General features: G+C 43.2%; 2 protein-coding genes across 3 annotated transcripts in view; both read left to right on the top strand.

Annotated features, from left to right (window-relative positions):
* The first annotated feature begins 99 nt into the window (after positions 1–99).
* OXLD1 (oxidoreductase like domain containing 1) lies at positions 100–6320 on the top strand. Its single transcript, XM_056549785.1, has 2 exons — positions 100–234; positions 5783–6320. The coding sequence occupies exons 1-2, from the start codon at positions 232–234 to the stop codon at positions 6200–6202; spliced, it is 423 nt and encodes a 140-aa protein (XP_056405760.1). The 5' UTR covers positions 100–231; the 3' UTR covers positions 6203–6320.
* The window catches only part of PDE6G (phosphodiesterase 6G), a 27269-nt gene continuing 19839 nt past the window's right edge, over positions 6189–13618 (top strand). Inside the window, exons 1-2 of one of the 2 annotated variants that reach the window (XM_056549787.1) lie at positions 6245–6326; positions 10808–10988. The gene's annotated coding sequence lies outside the window, so the exon portion shown is untranslated. Of the gene's footprint in view, positions 6327–10807; positions 10989–13618 lie in introns of both variants that reach the window. The other variant, XM_056549786.1, reaches the window with a different exon arrangement.

Here is a 13618-nt window from a genome sequence, read left to right as displayed (position 1 = left end):
ACACGTGCTGCGCGTGAGAGCTACAACTTCCGGCCACTACATTCTACGTCATCACGGCACTCGCAGCACTCTGCCGTCTCTGGGTAGTGACATCACGTGCTCGTCCATATTGGACGCTGGAGAACTTTTGGGCCTCTAGGCGTCTGTTTTGCGTCATTTCCTCTTTTCCAATGTCAGGGGACGGGAGCTGAGGCCCGAACAGAAGGTTTGGAGTGTGATAGGAGCGTCACCATGGTAACCCGCGGCAGACACGTGATTTGTCCCGTTTATTTTCTTTCTACCGTGATCGTCTCTGTGTGTGAATTTAGGGATATCACAGTAAAGATATGTGGGTGTCAACCAGCAGGGGGCGGTATAAAGGGAGGGGCGGGGTCAAATACATTCAGACCCCAGACTAGACCCTCTGTAATAATATAACACCCCAAACCAGACCCTTTATAATCATATCAGACCCTCTATAATACTATCCTACCCCAGACCAGACCCTCTATAATACTATCATACCCCAGACCAGACCCTCTATAATACTATCATACCCCAGACCAGACCCTCTATAATACTATCATACCCCAGACCAGACCCTCTATAATACTATCAGACCCCAGACCAGACCCTCTATAATACTATCAGACCCCAGACCAGACCCTCTATAATACTATCAGACCCACTATAATTATATCAGACCCCAGACTAAGCCCCTCTATAAAATGATGAGTTCCCAGACCAGACCCCTATAATTATATTAGACCCCCTATAATATCAGGCCCTCTATAATAATATCATACCCCAGACCAAACCCTGTATAATAATATATCAGACCCCAGACTAGACCCTCTATAATACTATCATACACCAGACCCTCTATAATACTATCAGACCCCAGACCAGACCCTCTATAATACTATCAGACCCCAGACCAGACCCTCTATAATACTATCAGACCCCAGACCAGACCCTCTATAATACTATCAGACCCACTATAATTATATCAGACCCCAGACTAAGCCCCTCTATAAAATGATGAGTTCCCAGACCCCTATAATTATATTAGACCCCCTATAATATCAGGCCCTCTATAATAATATCATACCCCAGACCAAACCCTGTATAATAATATATCAGACCCCAGACTAGACCCTCTATAATAATATCAGACCCCAGACCAAACCCTGTATAATAATATATCAGACCCCAGACTAGACCCTCTATAATAATATCAGACCCCAGACTAGACCCTCTATAATAATATCAGACCCCAGACTAAACCCTGTATAATAATATATCAGACCCCAGACTAGACCCTCTATAATAATATCAGACCCCAGACTAAACCCTGTATAATAATATATCAGACCCTAGACCAGACCCTTTATAATCATATCAGACCCTCTATAATACTATCATACACCAGACCCTCTATAATACTATCAGCCCCCAGACCAGACCCTCTATAATACTATCATACCCCAGACTAGATCCTCTGTAATAATATAACACCCCAAACCAGACCCTTTATAATCATATCAGACCCTCTATAATACTATCATACACCAGACCCTCTATAATACTATCAGCCCCCAGACCAGACCCTCTATAATACTATCATACCCCAGACTAGATCCTCTGTAATAATATAACACCCCAAACCAGACCCTTAATAATCATATCAGACCCTCTATAATACTATCATACACCAGACCCTCTATAATACTATCATACCCCAGACCAGACCCTCTATAATACTATCAGACCCACTATAATTATATCAGACCCCAGACTAAGCCCCTCTTTCAAATTATAAGATCCCAGACCAGACCCCTATAATTATATTAGACCCCCTATAATATCAGGCCCTCTATAATAATATCATACCCCAGACCAAACCCTGTATAATAATATATCAGACCCCAGACTAGACCCTCTATAATAATATCATACCCCAGACCAAACCCTGTATAATAATATATCAGACCCCAGACTAGACCCTCTATAATAATATCAGACCCCAGACCAAACCCTGTATAATAATATATCAGACCCCAGACTAGACCCTCTATAATAATATCAGACCCCAGACCAAACCCTGTATAATAATATCAGACCTTAGACCATTTTTAAAAATATCAGACCTTCTATGATAATATAATTCCACAGACCAGACCCTCTATAATTTCCCAGACCCTCTATAATATAAGACCCCCACCCAGATGCTCTATAATAGTATCCGACCCTAGACCAGACCCTCTCTAATAATATCATATTCCAGACTAGACCCTCTCTAATAATATCAGACCCCAGACTAGACCCTCTTTAGTAATATCAGACCCCAGACTAGACCCTCTACAATAATATCAGATTCAAGACTAGACCCTCTCTAATAATATCAGACCCCAGACTAAACCCTCTCTAATAATATCAGACCCCAGACTAGACCCTCTATAATAATATTAGACCCCTGACTAGACCCTCTCTAATAATATCAGACCCCAGACTAGACCCTCTATAATAATATCAGATTCCAGACTAGACCCTCTATAATAATATCTGACCCCAGACTAGACCCTCTATAATAATATCTGACCCCAGACTAGACCCTCTATAATAATATCAGATTCCAGACTAGACCCTCTATAATAATATCTGACCCCAGACTAGACCCTCTATAATAATATCTGACCCCAGACTAGACCCTCTCTAATAATATCAGACCCCAGACTAGACCATCTACAATAATATCACATTCCAGACTAGACCCTCTACAATAATATCAGACCCCAGACTAGACCCTCTACAATAATATCAGACCCCAGACTAGACCCTCTATAATATCAGATTCCAGACTAGACCCTCTATAATAATCAGATTCCAGACTAGACCCTCTATAATAATATCAGACCCGAGACTAGACCCTCTATAATAATATCAGACCCCAGACTAGACCCTCTTTAATAATATTGCACCCCAGACTAGACCCTCTATAATAATATCAGACCCCAGACTAGACCCTCTATAATAATATCAGACCCCAGACTAGACCCTCTATAATAATATCAGACCCCAGACTAGACCCTCTATAATAATATCAGACCCCAAACTAGACCTTCTATAATAATATCAGATTCCAGACTAGACCCTCTATAATAATATCAGACCCCAGACTAGACCCTCTATAATAATATCAGACCCCATACTAGACCCTCTATAATAATATCAGACCCCAGACTAGACCCTCTATGATAATATCAGACCCCAGACTAGACCCTCTATAATAATATCAGGTTCCAGACTAGACCCTCTATAATAATATCAGGTTCCAGACTAGACCCTCTATAATAATATCAGACCCCAGACTAGACCCTCTACAATAATATCAGGTTCCAGACTAGACCCTCTATAATAATAGCAGACCCCAGACTAGACCTTCTACAATAATATCAGACCCCAGACTAGACCCTCTATAATAATATCAGACCCCAGACTAGACCCTCTATAATAATATCTGACCCCAGACTAGACCCTCTCTAATAATATCAGACCCCAGACTAGACCATCTACAATAATATCACATTCCAGACTAGACCCTCTACAATAATATCAGACCCCAGACTAGACCCTCTACAATAATATCAGACCCCAGACTAGACCCTCTATAATATCAGATTCCAGACTAGACCCTCTATAATAATCAGATTCCAGACTAGACCCTCTATAATAATATCAGACCCGAGACTAGACCCTCTTTAATAATATCGCACCCCAGACTAGACCCTCTATAATAATATCAGACCCCAGACTAGACCCTCTATAATAATATCAGACCCCAGACTAGACCCTCTATAATAATATCAGACCCCAGACTAGACCCTCTATAATAATATCAGACCCCAGACTAGACCCTCTATAATAATATCAGACCCCAGACTAGACCCTCTATAATAATATCAGACCCCAGACTAGACCCTCTATAATAATATCAGACCCCAGACTAGACCCTCTATAATAATATCAGATTCCAGACTAGACCCTCTATAATAATATCAGACCCCATACTAGACCCTCTATAATAATATCAGACCCCAGACTAGACCCTCTATAATAATATCAGACCCCAGACTAGACCCTCTATAATAATATCAGGTTCCAGACTAGACCCTCTATAATAATATCAGACCCCAGACTAGACCCTCTACAATAATATCAGGTTCCAGACTAGACCCTCTATAATAATAGCAGACCCCAGACTAGACCTTCTACAATAATATCAGACCCCAGACTAGACCCTCTATAATAATATCAGACCCCAGACTAGACCCTCTATAATAATATCAGACCCCAGACTAGACCCTCTCTAATAATATCAGATTCCAGACTAGACCCTCTATAATAATATCAGACCCCAGACTAGACCCTCTATAATAATATCAGATTCCAGACTAGACCCTCTATAATAATATCAGACCCCATACTAGACCCTCTATAATAATATCAGACCCCAGACTAGACCCTCTATAATAATATCAGACCCCAGACTAGACCCTCTATAATAATATCAGACCCCAGACTAGACCCTCTATAATAATATCAGGTTCCAGACTAGACCCTCTATAATAATGTCAGGTTCCAGACTAGACCCTCTATAATAATAGCAGACCCCAGACTAGACCCTCTATAATAATATCAGGTTCCAGACTAGACCCTCTATAATAATGTCAGGTTCCAGACTAGACCCTCTACAATAATATCAGACCCCAGACTAGACCCTCTACAATAATATCAGACCCCAGACTAGACCCTCTACAATAATATCAGACCCCAGACTAGACCCTCTACAATAATATCAGGTTCCAGACTAGATCCTCTATAATAATCAGACCCCAGACTAAACCCTCTACAATAATATCAGACCCAGACTAGACCCTCTATAATAATATCAGACCCCAGACTAGACCCTCTATAATAATATCAGACCCCAGACTAGACCCTCTATAATAATATCAGACCCCAGACTAGACCCTCTCTAATAATATCAGATTCCAGACTAGACCCTCTCTAATAATATCAGATTCTAGACTAGACCCTCTATAATAATATCAGACCCCAGACTAGACCCTCTATAATAATATCAGACCCCAGACTAGACCCTCTATAATAATATCAGACCCCAGACTAGACCCTCTATAATAATATCCGACCCCAAGACTAGACCCTCTATAATAATATCAGACCCCAGACTAGACCCTCTCTAATAATATCAGATTCTAGACTAGACCCTCTATAATAATATCAGACCCCAGACTAGACCCTCTATAATAATATCAGACCCCAGACTAGACCCTCTATAATATCAGATTCCAGACTAGACCCTCTATAATATTAGACCCCAGACTAGACCCTCTCTAATAATATCAGACCCCAGACTAGACCCTCTATAATAATATCAGACCCCAGACTAGACCCTCTATAATAACATCTGACCCCAGACTAGACCCTCTCTAATAATATCAGACCCCATACTAGACCCTCTCTAATAATATCAGACCCCAGACTAGACCCTCTCTAATAATATCAGACCCCAGACTAGACCCTCTATAATAATATCAGACCCCAGACTAGACCTCTACAACAGTGGTCTCCAACCTGCGGAACTCCAGATGTTGCAAAACTACAACTCCCAGCATGCCCGGACAGTTAATAGATTCCTTTGGAAATTCCTTTAGTTTTTTTTACTAGAGACATTGCATTACGTTGCGCTCCTCACCATCCACGCTGTTGTATTTTGCAGCTGTTGAGTTCCCTCCTAAGAAGATTTCCCTCTTCCAGCTCCTCAGCCTCCATCTTACTTGTTAGAGATGGAATTTATTCGAGAAGATCCATGAGAACCTATGATCAAGGTCAAGGTGCAGAGAACCCTAACTTTCTTGCCCCCGTGGACAGCAACTCTGTGAAGACCAAGGATCCGCTCCTTGGAGATCCTCACCTCCCCATTGAGCCTCCTCTTCCTCCTCCTCCTCCCACTCATTGCTGTATGAGCGGCTGCCATAACTGTGTATGGATCGCGTATGCTGAAGAACTTCTGGAACTGTACAAAGATGGAGGAGAGCGAGCGCTGGCTGTCATGGAGAAACAGATTGATGATGAGAACATTAGGATGTTTATAAGGATGGAGATAAAATTCCGAATTCAGAGTAAAACCCCTTCATAGTAAACGGCAGTGTTACACCTGAGCTATGGCCGCCGGTTTATACCAACTCAAAGGGTGGACAGCGGGGAGAATCCTTGGAGGACAGCTCACACAGGCTGAAGAGAGAGAAAAGAGCACACAAAAGGTAGTTTGTAATGGAGAACCATTTTCTCTATACTCAGGGGTGTGGAAATAAAAAACTAAATACAAAAAAAACTACTTGTCAAAGGGACTAAAACGGAACACAATCTACTTGTCCCTCATGACGATCCTCTTGTCCTGGTACATAAAATAATTTCAACCAAAATAGTCTGTAAATAAGGTCTTTATTAATAGAAACTTAATGGGCCGACCAGTATGTCACCCCATTAGGTGGATAGGGCCCCTGATAAGTAAGTTTGCCCCATCAAGTAAGTAGCCCCCCCCCCTTCAGGAAAATATGTTCCCTCATCAGGTAGGTACGTCCCCTCATCAGGTAGGTAGGCAGGTAGGGCTCCAGATTAGGGATCGACCGATATGGAATTTTTAGGGCCGATACCGATACTCTGTGGAGGTTAGGGGGCTGATAGCCGATAACTTATACCGGTATATTGGTATAAGTTATCGGCTATTTAATCGATCCTCCCTCCCCTTGCCCCCCTTGGGACTCCGCTGCAGATCATTGATTTAAAGCGGGCACTTTAAATCAGTGAACTGCAGCGGCTTTTGCGGTGCCATAGACCGCCGCCGCCACCACCTGCTTCTCACCCCCTGCCTGTCCTGGGGTCCTCCCCCACCACCACCGCCCCGGCCAGAGACCATGGCCGCCGCCACTGCCCCATTGCCTCCCCCATTCCCGGTTTTATAATGACCTGTTCCTGGGGTCCGCGCTACATCTGGCTCCGGCGGCGTCCTCCTGAGCTGTCACTGTGCGCACTGACGGTGACGTTGCGTTGAGGACGTCACTCGTCATTGCACAGCGTAACACAGGACGCCGCAGGAGCCAGAAGTAGTGCGGACTCCGGGCCCTGGGAACCGGTAATTATAAAACCGGGGATGGGGGAGGCAATGGGGCAGTGGTGGTCTCTGGCCGGGTGGTGCGGTGGGGGGTGCGGCGTGGTGGGGGTGTGTTGGCGGTGCATTATCGGCAAGGTAACTGCAGATACCGATAAACTCCAAAATCATGAATATCGTCCGATAATATCGGTCAAACCGATAATCGGTCAATCCCCCCCCCAGTTGGTTGAAAGGGTGGGCTCCCCCAGTAGGCAGACAGAACCCCAGAAAGATATGTCCCCCATCAGGTAGAGATCCCCCATATGTAGACAGGTCTGCAGATAGATATGACCCCCCCTCCCCCATCAGGTAGGGCTCTTCAATAGGTAGAAAGCCCCCCAGATAGATATGACCCACCCATCAGGTAGGGCTCCACAATAGGTAGACCCCCAGATAGATATGACCCCCAACAGTTAGGGCTCCCCATTAGGTACACAGGCCCCCAGACAGATATGACCTTTAACAGGTAGGGCTTCCCAGTAGGTAGAAAGGCTCCCAGATAGATATGACCTCCATCAGATAGGGCTCCACAATAGGTAGTCAGACGCCAGATAGATATGACCTCCATCAGATAGGGCTCCACAATAGGTAGTCAGACGCCAGATAGATATGACCTCCATCAGATAGGGCTCCACAATAGGTAGTCAGACGCCAGATAGATATGACCTCCATCAGATAGGGCTCCACAATAGGTAGTCAGACGCCAGATAGATATAACCTCCATCAGGTAGGGCTCCCCAGTAGGTAGAAAGGCCCCCATATAGATATGACCTCCATCAGGTAGGGCTCCCCAGCAGGTAGAAAGGCCCCCATATAGATATGACCTCCATCAGGTAGGGCTCCACAATAGGTTGTCAGACCCCCAGACAGATATGACTCCCATCAGGTAGGGCTCCCCAGTATGTACACAGGCCCCCAGACAGATATGACCCCCAACAGGTAGGGCTCCCATTTAAACAATTATACCCCCTAAGTTTCAACCCGGGTGCCTCGAGCTGTTGCAGAACTACAACTCCCAGCAGGCCCAGACAGCCTTCGGCTGTCTGGGCATGCTGAGAGTTGTAGTTTTGCAACAGCTGGAGGCACCATGGTTGGGAAGCACTGCCCTAAGTAGATAGGTTAGCCCTTAGTGGTAGGCAGCTCCCCATTTATATAGTAAGTAGCCAAGTTTGAGTAAGTAACTCACTGCTACTTACATCTCTGTGTTCCCTGCGGGGACTTCCTGGCAGAGGTGCGCGCAGTGGGTGACGTTATCGAACGCGCCGCGCAGGACGTCAGTGTCCCGTTGTCCTGCGCGGCACATGCGATGACTTCACTCATCGTGCGCACTATAGGCTGCAGCATACAGCTGCGGTGTATAGCAGTTTAGTGCCGGGGCAACACAGTCTTTCCCCAACATATGTGAATTCTTCCGGCATTTAGTGCTGGTTGCCTGAAGCAGAAACAAATTCACCTGCCCGGCGCCCGGAACTGCATGTCCCGGGCGTCGGGCGATACAATTCCCACATCCCTGATACTTCTGTGTATAGAGAGAATATGGAGCTTATGCAGCAAGGGGCAGAGGCTGTAAAAGAGAAACAAAATAAAATCTTTAATAATGACTGATGGAGAAAATGTTTTGGCACCACAATCATTTCAAAGCAAGAATAAAAAAAAAAAAAAACATAATGAGGACATAATGAGGAAAAAAATCCATAAATTCACATTGTCGAACTTTTAAAGAATTTGCAAATTATGGTGGAATATAAGTTTTTGGTCACCTACAAACAAACACAGACCTGTAACTTCTTCTTTAAGAGTCTCCTCTGTCCTCCACTCGTTATCTGTATTAATGGCTTCTGTTTGAACTTGTTATCAGTATAAAAGACACCTGTCCACAACCTTAAACAGTCACACTCCAAACTCCACTATGGCCAAGACTAAAGAGCTGTCCAAGGACACCAGAAACAAAATTGTAAACCTGCAGTGTGTGTGAAAACCTTGTGAAGAAAACTCAGTTCTTTAAAAATCAGACAATGTGATTTTATGGATTTTTTTTTCTCATTCTGTCTCTCATAGTTGAGATTATAACCTATGATGACAATGACAAGTCTCTCTAATCTTTTTAAGTGGGAGAACTTGCGCAATTGGTGGCTGACTAAATACATTTTTTGCCCCACTGTTGATGTAAGTTAATGGTTGTGTAGCCATGATTGGTGAATGATTGTCTCTCCCACACTGCCATACACATTTTAGTCCATATTCCAAAACGTGTTCAATGACATCCGGTTAGTAATATGATCTTTCCTGAAATATTCTTCCAAGGAATTGTCATTCCTAGGTGAAACTATTAGATAAATTGAAACTTCTAATCGGATAAAAATTTCAAACCTCAACATTAATATTTTAGGGGGTGACACTTCATTAGTTCTTTATTGAATTTCACCCATCAATTGTTATGGTTGAAATTGATGATTTTCAACAATGTTAGTCTAATTTGCACAGACCCCATACACTTTGGCCAAAAGTCAGCTGAACCCACTATTTTTGTTTGGCCGGCCTACTGTCTGATATGTATGGAGGCTTCCTGACTCTTATCTTTTGGGGAGGTAAAGACCGTGCATGTGGGATATCAACTGCCGACCCTTTTGTTTCCGGAGAGAGCTGTCTGGTAGGTAGTGGTTTACCTCCCTTTTCCCATGAAGAACCCATGAACGTACAGCAGGCAGGGTGAATATTCAGCCAACAGCAGATGTAGGTGTATGTGCACCTTAGACTAAAGTATTTACTTAACTGAAGTAGGGTTTCTACTAAGGGGTCTGTCCTGGGGGGGCAGGATGCGAGTGTTTAAAGCTGTATTCCAGGAATATAATTTTATTTGACTATACTACAGGGGCTGTAAAGTTAGTGTAGTTCATAATATAGTGTCTGTACCTGTGTGTGACGGTTTTCTCACAATTCTTCTGTGATTTTCACCCCAATATTTATTTTTATCAGCATACAAAATTACTGTTGTCTCAGATTTTTCCCAGGTTGCAATGCGGCCAAGTCCTGACTCACTAGTCATCTGATGACAGGGAGCCTGTCTACTTCAATGGGTGGAGGGATCGCTTGGTGGGAGAGAGAGCAATCTGCAACTAATGCAACAGCTGTAGGCACCCTGATTGAAAACCACAGGTCTTTTGAATGGATACAGTTCATTTATGTTTCAATGGGTGGGGTGGCTGATGTGTCGGAGGGAGGAAAATGGAATTATGGGATTTGTAGTCAGAAAAGAAAAACTCAAACAGGAAATACCAGTTCATAAAAAGCTAGCCACAGTGTTATGGTAATCTCACAACATAGCCATTTAGCCCCAAGACAAGTGCAGATCCTTCCTAAGCATGTCCATTACTATCTCAGGTATGTACTAAAATCACCTTATGGTGGAGAACCCCTTTAACTCTTTAGTCATTACTAAGACGTGTAGCACCACTGGTGTCTGGCAGCCACTCGTCATTTTATATCTATAGGCTATAATAATAAAATAGTAATCATTGTAATTGATAATAGAAGCAATAGCAGGTGAGGGTCATATAGCACTTTACAGCAGTGTGCTATCTATGTCCTCAGATGGGCTATCAGATTACCATGTGCGAAAGAGAAAGGTAATCCTATTACCCCTAAGCCTAATAAATCCAGAGCCTCAGAGGTAGGGTGGATCAGTGTATTCTCAGAGGAGAGCACATGAAGGGGCTGACCACCGAGCGCCAGATATCGCTACGTCTGGATATGTGAAAACTGCTTGCATAAGGTAAGATGATGGCGAGAACCTGAAGATAGCGCTAAAACATTGTAGATTTCAGAATTTTTGGGCCTGTTATGCCATAGCCACCTGTTTCTTGTCTAAATCTCTTAACTTATTTAGGCCCAGTTAGTCCTATTGATGTAAGCGTTCTTAAGGTCTTTAGACAGGTTGTTCTTCACTAACTAGTTGGGATCTATCAACGATTAATGGAACAGTAAAGCCTCCTTGAGATAAACATGCCAAATTGCATAAAAAAGGCCTTCAAGATGGGTAGTGGTACCAAAAAAAAATGACCAGTATGCAAAGTATATGGTAAAACAAGAAACCCAGTCTAGAGGGGGTGGTCTCCTCAAAATAAGTGGTCTTCTGGGGAGGTTTACCTGTTCTAAATGCAGCCAGATTTGGTTAGTTTCAGCTGGACCAAGCAACCATCCTTATGTATGGTTCCACCAAATATGATCGGCCGACTGACTATGACTGAAAAATTTTTTTTTTTTAGTCGATTGCTGCAACATTCATTCCCACCAATTTAACATTAGGACTAAAACTTTAAACATGTATCATGATAAAAAAAGATCTTGGGAAGACTGTATATGGCCAGTGACCAAACAGGATATGTTTTCTGCTTGACTGTACTTCTTGATTCTAATTGTACCCTCCAAGACCACTTACCTAGACCCAACTACCCAAGATATTGTTGTGCCCATAGTTCAATAAAGATCATTGGTTAATCAGGTTTTGGAAATCTTAAGGGTGAATATTAGATACATAATAATCAATAACAACAAAAAGTCAGAACTTTCCACAAAATCTAAGGAATAAAGTAGTAAAACATGGAGAAGATCAGACTTTAAGGAATATCCTTCCATACTCTGATCTGAATGTTAATTTGGTCTTGAGTTGATCTCCTGAGTCACTTCTGACAACCTGGTTTCTACAGATGACCTAATCTAGATTGGCGCTACATAAAGAATGAAAACCCAGTTAGGCAGCAGTCGGACAATGCCAGTGCCCACTTCAGCCTGCAGAATTAGTCAGATTTCTGTAAAAATAAAAATGTTTCTATTGAAGGACATGGATGAACGAAGACTTATCTAAGAAACGGGGTGGTTGACCTTGTACAATGGAAGTTGCCATGTTGTCTAGTTGCAGTGTTGTTTATGGTTTGGTATAAAGGGTGTTGTCATGTTGTCTTCTATTGTCCTGGTAGAAAGGAGTTGCTATGTTTTCTGTGGCCTGATTTATGAAAATCGCTGTGTTGTCAATTGCACAGTTCAAGGCAGTTGCCTCATTTTTCTATCGGCCTGCCACAAGGTGGTTGCCATGTTGTCCATTGAACTTGTTCAGGCTCGTTGCCATGTTGTCTATTGACCTGTTTCAATAAGATTGCTATAAGTAAAATGCAATGTTGTCTGTTGGCTTGGCACAAAGAGTTGCCGTATTGTCCATTGAGTTGGTTCAAGTTATTGGCCTTGTTGTCTATCGGACCGATACGAGGAAGATGCTGTAAGGAAGCTGCTGTGCAGTCTATTGGCTTGACAAATGGGAGATGCCTGGTTGACTATTGAACTGATACAAAGGAGTCACCTTGTTGTTGATTGGAATTTACACGAGTTTCCATAAGATGCACATAGCGTCAATGAATCTTCAGCACGTACATGTGCATTGTATTGCGTGTCTTGAGGAGAAAATTCTTGAAGTGACGACATTCTAGGCAGGGACACGAGACTACAGATACACGATGACAGGATAGGGTGATGTGTTAGTTATGGATTTGTGTCATCCATAAGCTGCTTGCAGGGAAGTTATTTTGCCTCCTCAGCAGAATATCCCTCTAATCCAGTGGTTCTTAACCTTGCTGGAGGTACTGAACCCCACCAGTTTCATATGCGCATTCATCGAACCCCTCTTAATTGGAAAAATAAAATATGATTTTTTCAAATTCAAAACATAGGTATATATTTAAGTATATATTTATACATAGGTGCACAAATTGAACAAAACGATTAAAGAACAAAACCATTAAGAACAAAGAACAAAACCATAATAACATGATTTTCACACAAAAACATAATAATGAATATTTACTGCAAATCAGTGTGACTTCTGCTGTTGTCTTTCATAGACCAGTTCAGAAATGCGCGGCTTTACCTTGGCAAGTGCCACTCTCATGTCATTTTCGCAACAAAGTCTGTTCCTTTTCTCCGTTTTTATGTCCAGCATCCTCAGTGTGCCTACCTGTTCCCGCGGCGTCCGTGCGTCCAGGCTGTCCGCTTGTCAGAAGGACCGTCTGGCTGAGCCTGTTTAAGATGCCGTGGGACCGGAAGTGCGTCACAGGAGGCCGTGCCGGAAGTGGTGCGTTCCAGCGTGGGACGCATGTAGGCGATTGCATAGGAGCCACAAAGGATAGGAGGCTTCCTTTACAGTAGGGTAAAACAGTACTCTGAGATCGGTTAGGTGGGACATGATCACCTGCAGCCAATTATGGACAAGCGGGGCATGTCATCACGAATCATATGAGTCGGGTGTGTATCTTGATCTCCACCGAACCCGTGAGACTGACTCACCGAACCCCTGGGGTTTGATCGAACCCAGGTTAAGAACTACTGCTCTAATACCCTAACATCATATATAAC

Source organism: Hyla sarda, chromosome 13, assembly GCF_029499605.1.
Source record: "Hyla sarda isolate aHylSar1 chromosome 13, aHylSar1.hap1, whole genome shotgun sequence".
Classification (NCBI taxonomy): domain Eukaryota; kingdom Metazoa; phylum Chordata; class Amphibia; order Anura; family Hylidae; genus Hyla; species Hyla sarda.
Note: the sequence above shows the minus strand (reverse complement) of the source record. Positions and strands in the feature narration are given on the sequence as shown.